The following is a 21943-nucleotide window of genomic DNA, read 5'->3' on the forward strand; positions in this document are numbered from 1 at the left end:
AAGAAAGACAACACCCACACAATCATTATTAAACCATATGGCACACTTGCCATGTCCAAAATGACATTCATAGTCAACTTTGTCCAAACGTGATACACTAATCAAGTTACTGTGTAATGAAGGAACATAAAAAACATCTCTAAGAAGGATCGTGAATCCATCAGGAAGCTCCAAGGAGATGTCACCGACAGCTTCTACGTCCGCTTGAACTCCATTTGCAACTTCAATGCATCTTTCGTTTCTTTGCGTAGTCCGCATCGAACGGAATCCCTGTAAAGAATTTGCAACATGAACAGTTGCACCAGAGTCAATCCACCAAGTAGATTTCAAAAACTGTGTATATAGGGATTTATTTACAAAGGAAATGGAGTTTATAACATTCTTTGCCATGATTGACTTTATCCATTCAGGGCAATTTTTCTTATAATGCCTGGTCTTCTTGCAGTGGAGGCATGTGTCTTTGTCCACTGGAAAAGTCTTTTGATGTTGCGGATGTTGCATGGGAGCTTTACCATGTGGCTTTGAAGGAGAACTTTGATTGCCTTGAGAGAAGTTCTTTTTCTTATTATCCCTCACATAGTTCAGGGAACCACCATATGAGGATTTAATTCTGTCATGTTTTTGCACACACATGGCTATAGTCTTTTCAATATCCCACCGCTCTGGTTGCATATTGTAGTTGACAACAAAAGTGTCAAACTCTTTTGGCAATGAAGCCATAACGAGATGAACAAGCATTGCAAGCTTAATCTCTACATCAACATCCATGGGCTTCACCTTAGAAGCCATGTTGCTCATCCTGAGGATATGCTCTCTTATGCCATGTCCTCCTCCTGTGTACTTTTCTGTCACCAGCTGCTTCAGCAGCTGGGTAGCATATATCTTTGAAGAATCAGTGAACTGGCTCTTTATCTTTTCAAGATACTCCCCTACGGAAGCACACTCTGCAATTGAGCCCACAATAGCGTGCTCAATTGTGTTCTTTATAAAAGCCATGCACTTTTTGTTGGCGGTGAGCCACTTTTTGTTCTTGAGGGTGTATGACATCTCAAATGGAGCATACTCCCTCTTCTTTTTCTCCCAAGAAGCATCATCATCTTTCACATCCCTGACTGGCTCTGTAGGCTTTGGTGGCTGTAGAGTGTCAACCACCCAGTACACCTCGGCACAAACAAAAGTCATGTCAACTTTCTTTCTCCACTCAGTGTAGTTGTCACCCCTGAGGGTTGGTACGTCCTTGAGGCATCCCATCAAGTAGTACCCTTCTGAAACCACAATGACGTGAGAAGATAACAACAATTGCATGCATTAATCCAACGTTGGTCAAAATTAATTCATACAACTGTTTGTGCAATATAATTTATATCACCGTTGGACAGAAAATAGAATTAAATGCACACTTTAACCATTAATCATGATCATGCTATTAATGACGTTGGTCAAGAAAAAAACACGATCACTTAACATAATAAACACTTTTATTCACGTTCTTTTGATTTTAGCAATTCTTTTAAAACTATTTGCAGCGGAAACTATGAACAAAAAATATAACTTTATACTTTTCAGAAGCAATATTTTGCACTTTTCTATTTCCTAAAACAAACATCTCGTTGGTTCAGTTTGAATAGGACAAAAATTATACCAAAATGTACAAAAAACTGAACATATACAACAAAATAAATGCATCTGTTAAAAAAAATGCCCAAAATGGCCCGTTCGCGTCTGCTCTGGCCCAAGGCCATTTCCTTCGCGCACGACAGCCTGTAGGCTCTCTGTGGCCAGCCGCAGCCCACAGCCTGCCTGGCCCAACGCAGCCCACGAAGCGCACCTGGCCCCGCCAGCCTCGATCTCAGCCGTCCGATCGGATCGGACGCCCGAGCGCGGTTTTCGTCAGGGTAAAACCAACCCCGCCGAAACCCTCACTCATTTCTGTCTTTCTTTGTTCTTCTTGGCAGCGGCGGTGGAGGAGCTCTTGGCTGGAGATTCCCGCCGGCGAGCGACGGCGAGCCGCGCTGCCGGCCTTCTCCTCCCCCGGCCTCCCTTTTCACCGGAGTTCTCACCGGCGCGGCATCGTCCCCGGCCTCTTGCCGGCGCGCACGCGCACCCAACGGTGCACGCGTCGCCGTCAAGCGACCGACGGCGGCGCCTCTTTTCCCGTCGACCCAGCGGCGGCGGCGGACAACCGGCAGCGGCGGCGCTCTCTTCCTCCCCCCGGTGACCCAGCGCCGGCGGCAATACTTTTGGGTGAGTTCTACTTTTAGGGTTAGCCCCTTTTCTTTTGCTTTCTTTTTCCTCTTTTCTTTTTCTTTCTCTTTCACTCCCAACGGATCTACAAGCCTAGAAGGCTCCGATACCATTGTTGTATCCTAGAATTCGTCTAGGTGTAGATCTAGCCGAGGTTTACAACTTTCTATGATACAACTTGGTTCGGGTATGGGGCGAGAGAGAGAGAGAGAGAAAGACAAGGGAATGTGCACCTTCTCCTTGGGATGACGAGGAGCTCGACGGCGTAGCCATGTCGTCGGTGAGAGAGCGACGGCGACGGCGGGAGGCGGAGCTTCCCATCGCAGTCTGCGCAAGCCCTAGATCGGTAGGGGTATTTCGGTGGGGTTGGTGGCAACGCAGATGAACCTCATAGTGCGTGCCCCGGCCCCCACCTCTTTATATAGCGCAGCGCGACAGGGGCCCGCCAACCATATTGGGTTGGGCGCTCCCGATCAGGGCGCATCAGATCTGGACCCTGTGGACCGTTGGGCCCACACGGTGGAGATCACACTAACAGGCTTGAGTGCGAGCGCGGGGGAGTCTGAGGGTCTGTTTGTTTGGGCTCCTAGGAGCAGCTCCAACAGATTCTGGCCCGTAGAATCTGAAGCCCAAACAAAAAGCAAGTTTGGGCCAGCTTCTCGTAGCCGCTGCGATGGAGCGCTCCACGGAACTGTGCTAGCAATGAGATGGCTCCAAATGGGACCATTTACTGAAATGCCCTCCCACCAAATCACATATAACACCCAAAATGCCACAAAATGGTTGCCCTTATGTTCTTCTGTTCTCCCCGCGCCCAGCCCTCCTCTTCCATCCATGCCGCCGCATCTCCTCTCCCCTGTTCGGCTCTTCCATCCGTGCCGCCCCATCGGACCTAGAGGCAGCCGACCGGAAATGGCCCCTTCAATCCCCTGGGCAGCTGGAAACCCTGGGCTGGTGTCTCCCTCATGATCCGGTGCGCGAAACAGCGCGGTCCCGGAGGGCCTTGTTCTTCCAGAAGCTCCGACAGATAGATTCTGTCGAGCCGATGTCGGGCATCCAGCGGCGACACTTGCCTGTTCCCCACTCGGGCTACAAGCGGGCTGAGATTATCATGTTCTCGCCTGAGATAACCTTTGTCACCCATGGCCGAGTACCCGTCATCATAACGGTCTTGTCGGCGATCTTCACCTCGATACAGGGGGTTGCGCCCGACACCCTGCTATCCTGCAGCAATATTGGGTGCCGGACCCCGAGGTTGGTGTCCATGACCAGCCGAGGGACGCTCTTGCTGGTCTCTGCGATTGTTGCCAAGACGCAGACCACTTTGGCTGTCATCGACTCTCCTGACCATTTGCTTCAGCCAAGGCCGGATCATAGCGCTCTAGTCGCTTATCTTGGCCTGAGTTGACACTCTTGTCTCTCTTGCCATCAGGCCAGGAGGCTTGTTTGTCTACCCGACCATCAGCGCCCGCGGCCGAGTGAATGACTTGAGATGCACCGGGCTTGCCGTGCACCCTCATGTATGCCTCATTCTACTCGTTAGCTGTGCGGAGCAACTCTTTCACGCGCAACTGCTGCAATCAGAGCGCCTCTCCCGTGAGATTTGGCAACTCTTCTGCTGCAGCCTCGGCGGCCCTGAGATTTTTAACGGGGGTGTTGTATTTCGGCTTCAGTGCCGAGGCAAAACTTGCCGACACCGCTGGCATCTCCCTGCCATCTCTAGCTATCTCGGCGTTCAGGTTCCTGCCACGGTTACGCACTTCCCCAACTCGGCTAGCGTTAGTCACGTTGATTTACTTTGCGCCATGTGATAAGGATAAGACCGTTGGCACATCTCGGCGCCGGCCGAGATCGGAGTACTTGTGCTTATCCTGCAATCACGTAAGACAAGATAGAGGTGCCAGCATATACGTGGTATGCCGGGCTGGTGTTAGTTTGAATTAAGGATGCCGGTGCACATGCTTGTGCCGGCTTTGCCTTCGTCACCTCGGCTGATGTGTGTCGTCTTGACCCTATCACGGGTCATCCCCCGACATGTAGCACAAAGACACGAGGAAGATGAAATATATTAACTTTATCTGCAGAATATGGAGAAAAACATTTCATAATGCAAATACATAAATAATTGTATAAAATATTAAAAAATAAACAATAAAATAAGTTGTTTAATAGTGTCACTTCGTGCGATATGCACGATTCAATATCTATAATAATTAGTAGAACCGTATTCATTAAAAAATCTAATTTTTTAATAATAGAAGAAATATTGAACTTTATGACTCGCCTCAATTTTTTTTTGTAAATCTAATTCTAGTAAATATTGAACGTTATGACCGTCAAGATATTTTTCAATAATAGGTGATGTTCGGTATACAAACGTATTTACGCAGATGCAAATCTCTGTAGTCGAGCGAGGTGGGACTAAAAATCTTCCACCGTATGTCCGCCTGATCGCGTGGCGCCAACCAACGGAGCCGAACCTGGTGCCGACCGCACGATCCTGTGGCGAGGCCCACCGGGAGGTCGCGGGGGCATACTCGGAGCAAGGAGATGGTGCGGGCGGAGCGAGGAGCGGCGGCCGAGGCGAGCTGGGCATCGCCATTTTCTGCCGCGAGTGTGCTGGCGCCGGAGCGGCGGCGGCGGGGACGTCAGATCGGAGCGGCCGGTGGGTATCTCTGCCTGACTGGGTATCTAGCTGTACCGTAGAAATAGGAATAGATTTTACCGTCTGCTTTGCGATTTCGCAAAATCTAATTCTAGTTGTGTCATTGTGCATAGCACTATGAGTCCCTGCACATAACTTCATCACACTTTGCCAAGTCCACATGCCAGTTGTTGTACTTGGAGAAGGCGAGCATGCCCGCTCACTAGTCTCCAGCTTATCTGTATGTTGCCACTCGCGTTTTTCCTTCTGAATTTCGATTACGTATTGTGAGCGCGCGCGCATGTTTTCAGTTGCTCTTTTTCATTTCTCAACCCTTGATGACTGAAGCTACCAACAGTAACAAGATTAGGGACGCAAACGGGATCCCGCGAAAGTCCCGCTTCTAGTTCATTTTTCAAATCTTTTATTCAAAATTTTGCTTAGAATTTGAATAAGAGATTTGAGAATTGAACTAGAAGCAGGACTTTCGCAGTATCCCGTTTGCACCCTTAAACGAGATATTGGACAGCCGGACTAGATCAACGGCATTCAGTACAGCAGCATATTTTGTACTAAATCATAAACAACGTGTATATTTGTTTACGGAACAATTTCAAATCAACATAAAGTTAGAACAAACTAATCGGCCGGGCAGCTTCCTCTAGAACACAACACTATGAAAACTGATGAGATACACATTCATCAGCAAAAAGACGTTAAAAGTACAAGTTTCTTCCTCTCTGACGGTCGAATCGGGCTACTGCAACCTCTGCTTCTTTCCGTCTTCAGTTGAAGAAGGCGGGACGCTAATAATGTCGATAGACTCGATGACGGCGTCAATCAGCAGGCGGCCACAGCGATAGCTTGAGATCAATGTTGCAGCCGACTCTGTCGGTGTGTTCCCAGAAGGGGCAATATAGAAGGACGTCCTTCTATTGCTCCTTCCAACGGTGGAATCGGCCTACTACTCCAATCTCTGCTTCTTCTTCTTCTTCTTGGACGACATATTCCCTTCCCTGCCCGCAGGAAGAGGGCGGCGCGAGCGCGAGGGCGATGCAGTCTCCTTCGAAGGGTCGGAGCCCAAGCCTTGTGTGCCGAAGCGGCGGCCACGCTCGACGGCCTTGGCGTCCCGCTTGCTCTTGTCCCTGCCGATCGGATCCCCTTTCTTCCAGCCGTAGCCAGCGAGGAGCGCGGCACCGAATCCCTCCACCGGAACCTCCTCGTACTCCTCCGCCCCTTGGATGTCGGGAAGGGTGGCCATGTCGTCGTTGAACCGCCGCAGCGTCAGGTCGCCGCCGCTGGGCTCCCCAGCAGCAGCAGCAGCAGCAGCAGCCGTGTCGCGGACGGTGAGGCCGTAGCCTAGGCTGGAAGAGGAGGCGTCGGCGGAGGCGGCGAGCACGAAGGCAGGGCCGTCGCCGGCGGTGGGGTTGAGGGTGTTGGGAAGGGGCGGGATGACGAGGGGCGCGGGAGCTGGGGTGAGGGACTTGGAGGGGTCGAAGGTGGTGACGAAGAAGCGCGGGGCGGGGCCGGAGTGCCCGGCGGCGGCGGCGAAGGCGGCGGGCCGCGTCGCGGTCTTCGGCGGCCGGGGTTTCGACGGGATGGAGGAGACCTTCTGCATCTTCTCCATGGCGGCGATCGGGGGTTCTGGCTTCTGGGCTTCTGGCGAGGGCAGCAGGCTGTGTTAAACTGGGGCGATGGCCGCGGGCTGTCAATTAGTAGCACCCAAGGCCCAATTCGTCTCGGATTTGTGAGGCGAAAAAAAAAAGGTACTATTCCGAAGGCCGTCTCGGATTTGTTCTTCCTAGGGTAGGTGGGCCAGCGCCCATCTAACCGGGATGGCTTCTGGGCCTTGTTACCCATTTCCTCAGCCCACAAGCCCACTCCGCGATTCCGAAAGCCCGCACGGCGACCTTGAAACACCTCCGCCTTGGCGCCCGAACGAAACTGTTTCAATCAACCAACAGCCATCTCTTCTTCTTCCCCTTGCCAGAGCTCCAAGAAGAAGAACCCATCCCCAAATCAGAATTCCCCACCGGCCACCTCTCCGGCTCTCCCTCCCTCTCCCTCTCCACCGCCTCTGCTATCTCTCCTCCGCAGCGGCGACCGGCGACCGATGGACCAATTCCCAAACAAGGAACACGTGTGGGTGCGCAGCCGCGCGCTGCGCACGTACCTCCACGCCTCCACCGACGGGACACGCGTCTCCCTCCTCCCGACCCGAGCATCCATCAACGCCGCGTGGGCGGTGCAAGTGCACGAAGCCGAGCACGGCAGCCCCTGCGTGCTCCTGCAGGGCGCCGCCTACGGCCGCTACCTCGCCGCCACCGACCTGCCGGCGCCTTTCGGCCACAGCGGCTACCGCGCCTCGCAGCTCGAGTACTGCGATATTCCGGTCCCGGAGGAGGAGTCTGTCCTGTGGCGGGTCATCCCGGCCGCGTCAGGGGACGACGTCCTGCTCCGCCACTCCGCCGGCGGCCGCTACCTCCGCGCCAACGGCAACGGGCGCCGGAACACCGGCGTCACCGTGGAGAAGATCAGGAGCCTCACCACGATGGCGCAGTGGGAGGTGGAGGTCATCCCGGCCAATCCCAACTTTCCTGGCATTCCAGGCCCGATCTATGTGAGTTCTTCTCTCTCCGGCTAATTAATTCCTCGAATTGCTCTCGGCGGAACCTTTCGATCGAGCGAATTGGGTGCATCAGACTTCAAATCGTGTTAATTTCATTCTCCAGGGAGCGATTCTTCGTTCCGCTCTTCCCAAATCTGCGCTTCTTGGCAGCTGTTCTTGGTTTCTTGCCTCCTCTGTTTCTTGACTTCTTGCGCCCCCGCATTTGCTTCGCTTCGCTTTGATCGCATTTGCTTCTTCTCGAGATCAAATTCTGAGTATTTTGTAACTCAAATGCAGGAACCCGTTCGCAGAGACCGCCGCATCCTGTCCACCGGGCGCGAGTTGCCGCCGTTGCGGTTGATCCGGTTCGTGCAGGCGGACGCCGAAGGGGAGTACAACGAGGACGGCTGGAGCCAGTTCTCGTTCAGGGGCAACTCCATCTACCAGCTGAGGAACGAGGTGGCCAACCGTGTGCACATCAACAGCTTCGTCATGTGCGTCCGAGCCGGCCTCCACGCGCCGCTCGCCCCGATGCTCGCCAACCTGCCTAGCGGCCGAACCGGCAACACGCTCTACATCGTCGTCATCCAGTCCACGACGCCAGGTGAGACACTACAGTCTACTTGTCCCCCCAGCTCCCTACTGATCTCCTATCGCAAGAAATACATAAATTACATAATGGTAGTCTTGAATTGTTATGTACATTTCATCTAAATTTTCTGCTATTTCTGCATGGCAATGATATTTTGGGTCTTGTTTCAAGCGCTTGTTTAGTCTGATTGTGCTTGGGAAACTGTTTGCTGAAGCTGCTGTAGTCTGCAAACTAGTTTACTGAAGCTGTTGTATACTGGATCTGTTACTAATATGCTTCTGTTGGGAGTTGGGACTATGGGTTTCATAGTACTGTTATTGATTTAGAAAATTCAGTTCTTCCATTTGGTACTAGTTGCCTCTAGTAGAAATTAAGGAACCCAAAAACCTATATCAGTTCTTCAGGGATCTCATTTCCGCCTTACAGAGAAGATGTTGATATCTGGTAGTCTTAAAATTGTTATGACTTTTGGCAAGAAATAAACATATGCTGGTAGATACAATTTCTGCATGGGCATGATATTTTGGGTTTTATATTAGCTGAGTGTTAACATCTGCTTGTGCTTGAATAAACAGTGTATGCTCTGTTAGGACTTGGGACTGATTACTGGGATGGGAGTTGCCTGAAAATTGTTCTGGATAAGTAAAAGTAGTTGAATGGAAACAGTAGGTACTTATAGTCTGCCTTGTGGATTCAACAGTCTGTGAGCAGAAGCTAAAAGATGGTCTGAAGATAGTTGTTTACTGGGGGGAAAATCCATTTGACTGAAAAAAAAAATCCATTTCTGGGAGTTTTGGAACCTAAAAACTCGAATCAGCTCTGTCATCTCATTTCAGCCTTACAGAGAAGCTACTGACTTCTATTTGATTTAGCATATTGTAAATTCTTTGAATAACCTCTGAACTAAATTCAGGCTGTACCGTTGTATACTAAAACCTCAAATCAGCTCATTTCAGCTTTGCAGAGTAGATATCGATATCTATTTTATTTATCTGCACATTAGAATGTTTTCAGGTTGTGACATGACCTATCTTGTTTATTCTGCAAAACTTTGGGCTTAAGATTATTTATCTCTTCTACAACAGTTGAAGTACCTGTGACATGATGTCTAACTGCCTCATGGTTTCTGCTAATTCAGCTGAACTTGCGCCGCGATACCCGGATATCAACGCATAGTAGATGAGATCAGAGCAGGACTCCTGACGATCGCCTCACAGTTGACCTCTTCAAAAGTGTTGCCTCCCCTGACACGACGAAATGAATTCGGAACTTTTGCGTAGAGATATAGGTTCAGATAAAGTGAGCAGCTCTTGTGTTTATGCTAGCTAAACTTGATCTGTTGTTCTTCTGACCGGAGGAATCTCTTTGTTTCAGCCTTAAATAGAATAAACATTGATCTGTGGTTCTAACATTCAAAACTGCTGAAAGCATTAAATAGAATGACTGAACAAGCATATGCATTCATGATGGTAGAAATTCTCGCTATTATTCTGGCAACTACTTCGTTGTTTCTACCATTTCTCTTGAATTAAGCATCTGATGTCAACATTGATGTATAGTGGTTCTTGTGAGTTACTGTTCCATTTTTCAGTCAAACAACAAGAAATAAATTTGTGTTCTACTGGGAATTTTCAACCAGGCTTTTTTATCCGTCCGGACAACAGGCGAGCTGACAGTGTGCTACATGTGGGCTTTTTTATCCATACCTGCATCTATGTTGATCAGCAGGAAACATAGGAATGGCATGCCTGAAATCTTGGGAGGAATAGGGTGAGGTACATGTTGTTTCTCTTAAAATATCAACAGTTTTTATGTTCATAGATTTCCAAGATAAACATAAAAAAGTACTTATGAAAAAGAAAAGAAAAACTCTTGCATATCATAGTCATAGAGTTCCAAAATTCTACGTGCTTGTAGATTTTCGTCCAAACGGCACGTTTGCGCCTTGAGCTAGAAAAAATGGTACAAAAAGACAAAAAAAAAAGAAGCACTGGAATGCTTTTTACACAATTAACTAAACTAATCATTTCCATAAATTTTTACAAACACACAATTTATTTTTCTTGAGAAAACACAACAACTATGTGTCTTGATATACGTATTTAGGACAGTAAAAGGGCACCCTGAGATGCCTCTCACGCCATCAGCCTTCTCCACCATCCGATCAGGTGCCTGGGCGAAATCCGGCCGTCCATGGGCTTTCGTTCTATGCTTCTGAAGAAAAATCAAAGGCCTGTCGTTAATCGGGCCTCGTGGGCTAACTTGTCCGAGCTGGGCCGACTTATTTCTCTCGCGCGAGAGCCTCGCTGCATTCCTCCCACGACGGTCTCGCGACATGCTCAAAAAAAAAAAACCCGACGGTCTCGCGACGGAACCCTCACGACAGTCTCTCTTCCAGGCTCGCGACGCGACGGCACTGCCCCTCCCGCCGGACTCCCTCCTGTACGATGCCACTCCTCTTCCGCAGCTCCTGCAGCCCAACGGAAATCCTGGGCCGACTTTGTTGCCCGGTACTCGATCCAGACGGCTGCTCCATGCCCTGAATCGACAGAACGGATCGGCCGCCGTGCATCGGTGGAGAATCTAAGAAGGCGACATCGTGGGCGAGTGAGCTAATTCGGTCTTCAATCAAGCAATCAAATCGCCTGTTCCTGGTGGAGTTTTTTTTTTTGCAGGGGTTCCTGGTGGAGTTGATGGGCTCCGCTCACCGGCGGCCGACATGCAGGTGCGTTACTGCCTCCTCCTTGTCAAGCCTATAAATTGTGCATGTTTCTTCCTTTTTCTCTACTTCCTTCGGCAACAGAACGCAACATCTATGGTTCTTGCTTAGGTTAATTTCCTGCCTCATCAACTCCCCTTCTCCCCAATAGAACCCTTCTTGCCAATTGATCTCATTTCCCTCTCCGTATATGCAGGTAGTGGTTGTTGTGGTCTTTCCGGATTCTTGTTGTCCTGGGAATTTCAAAATCGCATCTGGTATATTGATCCCTCTCTTACTATCTTATTGTCCAGGGAATTTCAAAACCGCATCTGGTATATAGAAAATCGGTTGATGTTCACTTTTTTTTTGTATGCCCCTAACAACTTCCTGAAATGCTAAAGAAAAACAAACTGAAGTTTAGATGTACTTACTTTTCCAATGTTTCTTTATGAGTCATTTTTTCGCTGTTATCCAGAATTAAAAGCAGAAGCAGTGCTGCCATGATACGCGAAGTTATATATACCCTGCAATCCTGCCGCCTTTCTTTTACTGTATAACTACACAATTGAATGCTGTCTATTTCAGAATGAGAGGAAATACTTCTCAAGATTGCCAAGTTGTTTCCAGGCTTCAGAAATCCAATTTCAGTGGGCTCGTATTTTTCGTTATCACTGAGTTCTTACCTATTTCAAGTGATACTAGAATTCTAACCTATATTGATCTGAGGCATATATTGCAATCTATGTTCTCCTGTCCTGAAGTAAGTTAAGTAGTATTTTAAATTTTTATTACAATGCCCAGTTCCCTTTTGTACTGATTTAATCATTGACAATGTGAGGGGCTGTCGAACATCAGTTTGACATAAATCTGTTTGGCCTTCACTAATGATCCATGGAGTTTTTCATTGTTCATGCAGCTACCAATAGGTGCTCTTCTTGAATAGATCATATACTTATTTTTTGCATCTTGTTCCAAGCATACTTAGTCTACACTTGTGCACTGTTTCCTATCCAGTTTGTGCGGCTTTAATTTATGTGTTAATTTTATGCTCCTATTAGCAGGACAAAGTTGCTCGTGTAGCTTCAACACAAAGGCAGCTTGGCTTTCCTAAGAGAAAAGAGGTATGCCCTATTTCTTCTTAAAATGATACTTTCTGTAGTTTGTCTCTTACGAATCAAGACATGAGTGCTTATGTAGTAAATTTGTTTACAAACTACAATGAATGACAACCAGCTCTGACTTTAAACAAACATGTCTTACTACCTAAATTGCGACTCTGTATTTCGAACAATACAGATTTATCAAATATTTCTCGTTTTCAAGTTTTTGTCCAATATTTTTAATTTCTATTTCTTAAAGATGGACGGACGGACGCAACAATGTGTGCTGCATGTCGTGGTGGTGTCACGGCAGATGCCATAGGATGGCTTAACTTGGAGCCGATGGACGAAGGAGGAACCGGAGGAGGGAGGACGTGAAGGGAAACACGCACAAGTTACACAAACACACACATATTTACCCAGGTTCGGAGCCCTCTTGCCGAGGTAAAACTCCTACTCCTACTTTATTGTATTAGCCGAGATAGACAAGCTCTACAATGATGCTCCTTGAGCTGTATTCTTGAGGAAGAAGAAGAAGAAGAGGAAACCCTAAATGCCTAAGTGCTCCGTCCCTTTCTATAGAGGGGTAAGGTTCTATTTATAGGCCGCCCATGTCACACTGACATGTGGGCCGAGTCCTAACGTCACCTTCCTTGCGCCCCGCCGGGCACGCGGCTCGGTTCCCTCCCGGTGGCACCGTAGGAGACAAGACAACTTTACTTTTCCCTGGCACCCTGCAGAAAGTACCGCTATCCTCCACCGGCTTCCGTCAGAGATTCTCTTTCGGTGCTTCTCTTGTGCAGTCACCTGGCACCGGTACGTAAGCGGCGACTGCCTTTTCCACGATAATGATGACGCTGCTTTATCCTCTGCCGCATGGTTAGGATAAGACCGTTGAGAGATCTCGTGGGCCGAGATCAAGGTACTCGTCCTTATCCTGCAAACTCATGCCGGCATACGCCCAGGATGCCGGCTTAGTGTTAGTTTGACTTTACGATGCCGGCATACATAACCATGCCGGCTTTGCCTCCGTCATCTCGGCTAGAGTTGTGTCGTCATGACCCTACCCGGGGTCATCCCCCCGACACTAGTCCCCGAAACTGTTGCGGTCCGACAGGGAAGAATGTCGGGCCACGACAGTTTCCCATAGACAAACCACCAAGGCCTACTAGGGCTTAGCCGAAAAGGATGCCGAGAGAGCCCCAAGTTCTCCTAGCCGAGATCAACTCATTCCGACATTCCGGGTCAGCGTGCTTATCCAGCCCCTGGCCGAGATTCTTTTCTTCTCCATGGCCGACAGTTGAAAACTTACTTCTGCCGATATAGACGCCACCTGTGAGTTGGACTCTGCACTCCTCTAAACAAACGGGAGGATAAGATCCGATTTACTACCGGTGCGCTTTTTGAGGCGAGCACCGCGTTCCATCGGACAGCAAAGCCAACAGAGCCATTAAGAGGGGAATTTCGGTTCCCACGCGGACACTTATCCTCCCGGATCCGACGGGATTCTCTGTCCCACGCTGCGCGGTAACCAAGTGTATGCGCTTTAATGGGAATAACTGCCCCCAAGTCGTGCGCAATCTTCCCGTTGGCCACAGAGGTAGTGGGCGCAGGGAATCCGCGCCCCATTACTGTGCCGTGAGTATAAATAGAGGGAGAGGGCGAGGGTAAAAAACCCTTCGCGCTCCTCATCCTCCTCGTTCTCCTCTGCCCCTTTGCTCTCTGCGCACTCCGCCGTCGTTGCTAGCTTCAAGCTCCTCCGCCGCCACGGTTCCTAGTTCTCTGCCATCAAGCTCGCAGCCGCTAGCTCGCACGCGCTTGCTTGGCTCTCCGCCGCTCTTCCTTGCTCGTTCAAGCCTCGCACCAGCACCTTCTCACCAAAAAAGCAAACCCTAGATCTACTCCCAAATCCATGGCTTCTTCTTCCCGCAACCCCGCCGTCGACCCTGCTGCTCAGCAGGTTGAGGAGAGGACCGGTTCGGAGCGAGCCGGCGGGGTGGGCTCCGATGTCACTCCGGCGGACATCGAGTGGCTCCGTCGCTCCCGGCGGATTCCGGAGGACGTCGAATGCCGGGTTCCCGGCGACGAGACCGTGCCGACTATGGAGCTTGGTGAGCATGTCGTTTTCCTTGCTCACTTCGAACGCGGTTTCGCTCTTCCGGCTAGCGATTTTCTTAGGAATTTCCTAGATTTTTTCGGCCTCCAGCCGCACCACCTTCCGGCGAATGCCATCCTTACTCTCTCGGCATTCGTCACCTGCTGCGAGGGCTATCTCGGCCTCTGACCCTCCATTGACCTGTGGGCCAGGTACTTTATGTTTCGGCCACAGGTTCTTCCCGACAAGGAGAATCCCGGCGTCGCTAAGCCGATGACCCAATGCGGCGCCGCTACCATTATACCTCGCCGAGGTTCGGCCTTCCCCCGGATTCAGGGTCTTGAGTCATGTAAAAAGTGGCTCAAGACCTTCTTTTACGTCAAGAACACCTCCGACACTGACAGAATCAACTTGCCGGGATTCGAAGTCGGCCCCTCGGAGGAGAAAAGGAACTGGACGTACGATCCGAAGGAAACCCTCCCGGAGGTCAACGAGATCCACGTCGCCATCCTCGAGCTCAAGGATAACGGGATGACGGCTGACGACCTATTGGCCACCTTCCTATACCAGCGTCTATGTCCGCTCTAGCGCCGAGTACACAAGATGTGCTTTTATGGCGGCCAGTTTGATCCGGACAGAGTGTCAACCTTCAAGCTCATTCATGCTGAAGTCCGGCGCTGGGTCAAGGCGATCGCCAAGACGAGCATGTCGAAGCGATGGACATGGGGCATGCCGGCATACAGCCGGGATCACCGCGCTCCTCCGGTAAGTTTTTGTTCTCATTTAAAACCTGTTCACATCCGACATATGGTTATGCCGGCATTTACCTAACGAAGGCTTATCTCGGCTCAACCTGATCTTTTTATGCAGAGGTTCTCTCTTCAGCGTAACGAGTACGGGAATTCCCCGGACAAACGCTTCGCGGCCCCGCGCAGGTCCATTGATGCCGACGACCCAGACTCCAAGGATTTCATGCCGATTGCCCATGCCGGCCCTCGTCGTGTCGAATATAAGGATCTCCAACATTTTCTCGCAGTCCTTATAGTATTCGTCACGAAAAAACTTATTCCTGCTCTATCCCGGAAATAGCCGACTCGGGCGAGCCTGCTGCTGAGGCATCGGACCCGACTGCCGCTGCGGCGCCGGTCCGAGAGAAACGCGCAGTCGTGAAGCGCGCCGCGGAAAAAGATCTTCCGTTGAACGTGAAGCGGAAGAAAACTGCGGCACGTGGACCCAAACCTAAGCCCCTGGTCACTGGGTAAGGCCAATATTACCTCAATCATCGATGTCGATTTGCTTCTTTAGTGCCAACGCCTAACTTTTATCTCTGCAGGGTGGCTCTGATGGCCACGCAATCTCAGACGTGTATCGCGTCTGAGATCCTGGCTGCTCCATCTCCCCGTACCGAGGCTGCGACCCAAGCCACGGGTGAGACCGCGACTGCCGTGGACCCGACATCCTCCGTCCGGGATGTCGGCCCGAGCGTCGACGCCACGATCGTCGACCAAACCGGGATGCCCGCGGCCGGGAGCTCGGCAGCCGGGGCTGCTCCTTCCTCGGCAACAGTCGAGACATCGACGGAGCCGCAGGTCACCGAGACACCACAACAGCCGGCCACGAGGCCCCAAGAACCCCAAGGGCCGCAGCCGACTCCGACGCGGCCATCGTCACCACCGCAACCGGAAGCCGCTCAGCTTGCTGCCACGAAGGCCAAGAAAGCTAAGAGCTCCGCAACCCCGGCGGGATCGGCGCCTCCGGGTTCCTCTGGCCCGCAGCCTTCCGGAAGGCACCAGGGAGTTCCCCACAGGACGGCTAGTGGGCATAGCTGGGGGTCGCTGGGCCAGTTCGTGACGGACTGGAACAGCGCCGACAACTACGAGGTGACCTCCAGCATCCTTTAGTCGGCTCGGCAAAGCCCCCTGGTGGGACCTCCACCTGCAGCGACTCCAGAATCGGTGTCTACACGGATGTACCAAGCAAGGGTGGCCTTGTTTGAGGCCAACCGATCTGCAGAGGTACGAAGAATACTTAAAAGATTTTACTTTTAATTCCAGTATAGTATCCATACTCCTAGTCCTCGAGGTTTAGGGCGAGTAAGAATTAGTCGGCCTGAAGCTTATCCACTTAAAATTTCAAACACTTTGCAACACTTAGAAACGTCAAACACTTATTCCTCGAGATTCAGGCCGGGTTTAGAATAGTCGGCCTGAAGCTTTAGAAACTTCAAACACTCATTCCCCGAGATTCAGGCCGGGTTTAGAATAGTCGGCCTGAAGCTTTAGAAACTTCAAACACTCATTCCTCGAAATTCAGGCTGAGTCTAGAATATTCGGCCTGAAGCTTTAGAAACTTCAAACACTCATTCCCCGAAATTCAGGCTGAGTCTAGAATAGTCGGCCTAAAGCTTTAGAAACTTCAAACACTTATTCCCCGAGATTCAGGCCGGATTTAGAATAGTCAGCCTGAAGCTTATAATTGTTGACTTCTTACTGCACTAAACTTACCAGTGAACCATCGTTTTGCAGTCCTGTATGAATAAGCGTACCGCTAACTTCAAGATTTTGCTAGCAAAGTACAAGAAGTTGGAGGCGGAGCACGAGGCTTTGAAAGCCGATCGCGAGAGCCGGAGCAAGTATATTTTACTGTCATAAAATCTTTGTCCTAGTATCAAAGTGCTGCGGAAACTAATATGCGCTCTTGTTCATAGCCGGGGACAATGCCCAAGTGGCGGAGCTCCTGAAGCGCGTCGCCGAGGTTCAAGGTATCATTTCCTCCCTGTTTCGGGTTTCGTCCAACTTAGACTCTAGCCTCTGTAATGTATGTCTGCCAAACAGATGAGAAGACTCGGCTAGCAAATCAGCACCAGGAGGACGTGGCTCGGCTGCAGGCGCCAATTGCGGCGCAAGCGGAGGCGCATAAGACCGAGGTGGGTGAACTCACCTCGGCCCTATCTACCTAGGCTGATGAGAGGATCCGTCTGGAGAACGAGGTGCAGAAGTGCAAGGGTCTGGTCACCGAGATTGAGACCCGCGCCATTGCCGCCGAGAAAGAGGATGCTGAGAAGACCCGGCTGTTCAAGGTTGTACGGCATGAGCTTGTCAAGATCGACACTATGCTGACCAGTAAGTTGCCCTGACACAATTTCTCCATCTGGTCACTTGTTTGAGTAATAGTAAGAGGATGCCGAGACTCATTACTATCTTCTGTGCTTTTGTCAGAATTCTTTCCACAATCAGTCGAGACCGCCCAAGCTGCCGTGCTCAAGGCCTCAACGAGTGGCAGGAATCGGCCGCGCGTGTCGGCGCCGACGAGGCCTTGTCGTTCATACTGTCATGGTACGACGCAATCAACCTCGATGTGCTGCAGTCATTGCGTGCCGGTTCCCCCTACCTCTCGGACCCGGAGCTGATTGCCAAGCGCAAGGAGCGGGCCTATTCCTTCATCCAGTATGCCGACGTGCATACGTTTGTTGAGGGCCCAACATCCGAAGCTGAGGCCGAGATGACCGACGGCGATGAAGAGGAGGCAGTGGACGAGGAGATTGTCGTCGAGTCGGCCTCCACTGCGACGGATGCTCCGAGTTCCGGCACCAACAACCCTCTGTTTCTTCTTAGCTTTGCCGGAAAAAAGAACTACCCTTTTGGAAAAAATAACCTCGACGAATTCGCTTGGCAATATCCGAGTTAGGAAAGAAATGCCGGGTTAAAACAATGCGCATCCTGGATCGCTTCTTTGCTTGTTTCCGCAATCGCTTTTCATGTGTTCAGTTATCTCGTACCCATCTCTAGCTTGCCATGAAGCCGGGTTGCGGACAGCAGCGAAGTCATATAGGAGATTTTCAATACTGACACACTACTAAACTGACATAAGATTACACAACTAAGCCACGCCGACATACGCAAGATAATTGCGATACAACATTTAAATGACACGGAAGTCCCTGAGTTCCTTTTAAAAACCCGGCGGATAATTTCATTGTCTTAAAACATTGAACATAAAGAAAAAACGATACAAATACTCATCTCTCAAGTATAGAACGGACGAAGCAAAACTACATTCCATGGCCTCTTGGTCTCCTCGCCTGACCGGTCCATCCTGCTCGCCTTGGGATCTTGTGCATCTATAAGATAGTAGGAATCATTGTGAAGCGCTTTGCTCACAATGAAGGGTCCTTCCCATGGGGGTGACAGATTGTGCATGCCGGCTGTGCGCTGCACCAGTCGGAGAACGAGGTCCCCTTCCCGGAATACCCGTGGGTTGACCTTTCGGCTGTGATAACGCCTTAGGTGCTGTTGATAGATAGCCGACCGAGATAGAGCCAATTCCTGTGCTTCTTCGAGCAGGTCGACATCATTTTCTCGGGCCTCTTTTACCTCAGCTTCCGTATACATGGTCACTCGTGGAGAGTCATGTTCAATGTCAGCTGGTAGGACAGCTTCTGCCCCGTATACAAGGAAAAATGGCGTGTAGCCTGTGGAGCGATTGGGAGTCGTTCTGAGACTCCATAGCACAGCCGGGAGTTCATCCAGCCAGCATCCCAGAGTACGTTCCAATAGTTTGATTAGCCGAGGTTTTATGTCGGCTAAAACCATGTCGTTTGCTCTTTCAACTTGTCCATTGGATGGAGGATGTGCTACAGTCAGATTTTCTTTTCCGCACAAAATCACGCAAAAGGTCCTTCCGCGAAGTTCGTTCCATTATCCGTGATGACACTGTGCGGGTACCCATATCTCAAAATAATGTCCTTCAGGAATGATACCGCAGTTTTGCCATCACACTTTCGTATCGGCTTTACCTCAATCCACTTGGTGAACTTGTCAACCATAACCAAGATATGCGTCATGCCTCCTCGCGCCCGCTTGAACGGTCCCACCATATCCAAACACCAAACGGCAAACGGCCAAGTGATTGGAATAGTTTTGAGCTCGGATGCCGGCATATGAATCTTGCTGGCATATCTTTGGCCGTCGTTACACTTCCTGACTATGTCTTCCGCTTCCTGTAGTGCACTTGGCCAGTACAAACCATGTAGGAATGCCTTGCCCACTAGCGTTCATGAAGATGCATGATGGCCGCCCTCTCCCTGATGAATATCCTGGAGTATTTCTTGCCCTTCTTCTGGCTCGACGCATCGCTGCAGGATATTTGTGACACTCCTCTTGTATAGCTCGCCATTGATGATGGTGTACGCCTTCGCCCTTCTCTGAATTTGTCTTGCCGTCACATTCTCTTCCGGGAGATTCCCATCTTTGAGGTGAGACATTATCGGTTGCGCCCAAGCCGGCACAGAACGAGTGGTAAAGATCGGCTCATCCGGTACGTCTATCTCCATTGGCTCAACCGCCATTGCTTCTGCGGAGTTAAGGCGCTCAGTCCCCGGGTTACCGGAACCGTTGCCGCTGTCAATGTCCATGGGGTGACATCGGCTTCTGAGCTCGCCGGGATAAATATCGACTCCGATTCTGGTGATGGCTTGATGGATGGTTTGCGTAAATGCTCCAATGCCACACCAGCCGGAATGGCCTGTCGCGTTAAGCCGAGTTTCGACAGTGTGTCGGCTGCCTCATTTTCCGCCCGCGGTATATGGTGAAATTCACACCCTTCGAAGTGGCCACTGATCTTCTGAACATGGAACCGGTATAATGCCATATTGGCATCCAATGCATCCCAATTGCCGGAAGCTTGCTGGACTACCAGATCGGAATCACCAAAGCATTGAATCCGGCAAACTCTAATTTCCTTTGCCATTTTCAGTCCGTGCACAAGTGCCTCATACTCGGCAACATTGTTGGATGCTGCGAAGTAAATTTGCAATACATACTTACGTTGGTCGCGCTTTGGCGAGGTCAGAACTCTGCCGGCACCAAGCCCACTTTTCATCTTAGAGCCGTCAAAATGCATTTTCCAGTAGTTAGTTTCCGGGGGCGGTGGTTCATACTTCATCTCGGCCCAATCCACCAAGAAATCCGCCAGAGCCTTAGATTTCACGGCATCCCGTCTGTCGTACTGCAGCGCATAGGGTGCTAACTCGACAGCCCACTTTGCGACCCGTCCGCTCGCGTCTTTGTTATTCATGATTTCCGAGACGGGCGCCTCGCATATAACTCGGATCTGATGTGCCTCAAAGTAATGCTTCAGCTTCTTTGCCGCCATATACACGCGCCATTTTCTGGTAATGGGGGTAATTCTGCTTAGACGATGCTAGCACCTCGCTCAAGTAAAACAACAATAAAAAAATCTACCTTTTTCTAATTTCTCTCATATACAAATAAGGTGGAACAGATTATTGTCACACTATTTCAACACCACAAAAGCTACTTTTCTCTCATAAACAATTTCAACACCACAAATGCAGCATAATCTTGTGTCCTTAGATCTTGTAACTAGCTATCATTGTCATGCTAGCCATGCTTCTAACAGAGTGGTTGAAGCACTTTATCAAGCAGAGATTCTCAAAAAACTTTATTAAGCATAAGAAGTGGAATTTGAGTTAGCTTGAAAATACCTGAAGTTAATCTCCATCTTAGGAAGAAAAAGATTCCCCATTCAGTACACTATCATGTGCTTATGAGAATTGGTAATTGGCATCTGTAACCTGGCAAACATGATAACCTGAAGATTCAGGTTTGAACTGTTTGGAATCCAGTAATAGTTATTTATGACAATGAAGAATGTCTTAAATATCCTGAATGTTGCTGTTACACAGTATTGTTTTCAGTTGATCATCTGAAGTTCTGAACTCTCGGCTGAATAGGCTGGCTTTGAATATATTAAGGTTTTCAGTTGCTATTAAGGTTATAACCTTTAAAGTTTCCTGTCTTTTCTTTTTAGTATAATAAACATCAAACATGACGACTCTGTTACATCTGCAGATGTACCACCGGGAGTTTGACTCTGTACATGTGTACTGTGGGCCGATAACTTGTCCAGTGGTTTTCTTGGGTCGATAACTTGTTGTGGCTGTGGGCCGTGTTGAGCCTGGGCAACTGAAACTACTTAACGTAGCGGCGTAGCGCTGTGTCCGGAGTAAGGAATCGCATGAAATAGAAAGAACTCAGTGCTCAATGTCGTCTTCCTTTCTTCAGGCGTCGCCGTCTAAACCTAGCTCTCCTGGCCACAGCCCTCACCTTCACCGGAGTAGTCAGGGTAAAGTACTAACAACTTGGTATCAGAGACTTCTGGTTCTCGGTGCGCTTCACATCTCACCGCTGTTCTTAACATTGACCGTCTAGTTGGATGTTCTTTCGGGTTTCCCTGTAAATCAGAGGATGACGCTTGACCGGTCTTTCTCACAGTAGAATTGAAATTTAAGGACATTACCATGAATTCTAGTACTATGTTTTTTGCGAAACGAATGCTAGTAATTACTAATTAGCTAGCTGAGTCTTTGTTCAGAAATTAAGGACAATTTCCGCATCCTTGATAGTTGTAGCTAGCAATCCATTGCACATGAAGAATTAAACTGTATAGCCAAAATGCATTCCTCTCATAAACGGTGTATATTTTATTTACAGAACAGTTAGTTGAGATTAAAATATTTACAAAGAAATATCTAAAATAACAAACAAGTAAATAAAAGTGAAAATGAAATAAAAAAAGAATAAAGACAGAAATAAAATAGACGAAAAAACTTGCTTAATGTTCGCCCCCAAGTCCCAAGAAAACACAAATCCCACAAAGAAGTAAATAAAAGGAATGTTCGAACCCAACCCTGAGCCAGGAAATGGTTACAAAAGATGAGAAACTATGCACTAACCTACTCGCTCCGTTCTGAAATATGTGACGTGAACTTGCATAAAAATTTATACAAATCCACGTCATTTATTTTGATACTGAGGGAGTACTTATTTTACATAGCTTACTAAACAAATCATTTTTACAAATACGTGGAAAAAGCAATTTTAATGTCTATATCTGTGCCTAATCTCCATTGGTGCTAACGCAATGGCCCTACCACAG

General features: G+C 49.4%; 2 protein-coding genes, 2 long non-coding RNA genes and 1 other non-coding gene across 5 annotated transcripts; 4 read left to right on the forward strand and 1 right to left on the reverse strand.

Moving 5' to 3' along the window:
* The first annotated feature begins 5271 nt into the window (after positions 1–5271).
* On the forward strand, positions 5272–5381 carry MIR5185C (microRNA MIR5185c). Its single transcript, NR_126976.1, has one exon. It is a non-coding gene; the product is annotated as a microRNA MIR5185c (primary transcript).
* A 471-nt stretch (positions 5382–5852) lies between these two features.
* LOC104582243 (protein MOS2-like) lies at positions 5853–6515 on the reverse strand. The gene is made up of 2 exons (XM_010231641.1): positions 6234–6515; positions 5853–6191 (listed from the first exon to the last, which is right to left on the reverse strand). Exons 1-2 carry the CDS (start codon positions 6513–6515, stop codon positions 5853–5855), a joined length of 621 nt encoding a protein of 206 aa, XP_010229943.1.
* Positions 6516–7001: 486 nt separating this feature from the next.
* LOC112270552 lies at positions 7002–9339 on the forward strand. The gene is made up of 3 exons (XM_024458209.1): positions 7002–7508; positions 7794–8100; positions 9227–9339. Exons 1-3 carry the CDS (start codon positions 7002–7004, stop codon positions 9262–9264), a joined length of 852 nt encoding a protein of 283 aa, XP_024313977.1. The 3' UTR covers positions 9265–9339.
* Positions 9340–10456: 1117 nt separating this feature from the next.
* LOC112269929 lies at positions 10457–21315 on the forward strand. Its single transcript, XR_002962192.1, has 4 exons — positions 10457–10813; positions 11004–11910; positions 12149–12333; positions 20857–21315. It is a non-coding gene; the product is annotated as an uncharacterized LOC112269929 (long non-coding RNA).
* LOC112269930 lies at positions 16588–17629 on the forward strand. Its single transcript, XR_002962193.1, has 3 exons — positions 16588–16745; positions 16819–17106; positions 17203–17629. It is a non-coding gene; the product is annotated as an uncharacterized LOC112269930 (long non-coding RNA).
* Positions 21316–21943: the final 628 nt, after the last annotated feature.

Source organism: Brachypodium distachyon, chromosome 1 (assembly GCF_000005505.3).
Source record: "Brachypodium distachyon strain Bd21 chromosome 1, Brachypodium_distachyon_v3.0, whole genome shotgun sequence".
Classification (NCBI taxonomy): Eukaryota; Viridiplantae; Streptophyta; class Magnoliopsida; order Poales; family Poaceae; genus Brachypodium; species Brachypodium distachyon.

Bases quoted from the DNA above. Each gene is read 5' to 3' on its own strand.
- LOC104582243 (XM_010231641.1), bottom strand. From the start codon at position 6,515: ATGGAGAAGATGCAGAAGGTCTCCTCCATCCCGTCGAAACCCCGGCCG. The intron at 6,192-6,233 runs GTCCGCGACACG...GCTGCTGGGGAG, and splicing joins GCCTAGGCTACGGCCTCACC to CCCAGCGGCGGCGACCTGAC.
- LOC112270552 (XM_024458209.1), top strand. From the start codon at position 7,002: ATGGACCAATTCCCAAACAAGGAACACGTGTGGGTGCGCAGCCGCGCG. The intron at 7,509-7,793 runs GTGAGTTCTTCT...ACTCAAATGCAG, and splicing joins GCATTCCAGGCCCGATCTAT to GAACCCGTTCGCAGAGACCG. The intron at 8,101-9,226 runs GTGAGACACTAC...CTGCTAATTCAG, and splicing joins CATCCAGTCCACGACGCCAG to CTGAACTTGCGCCGCGATAC.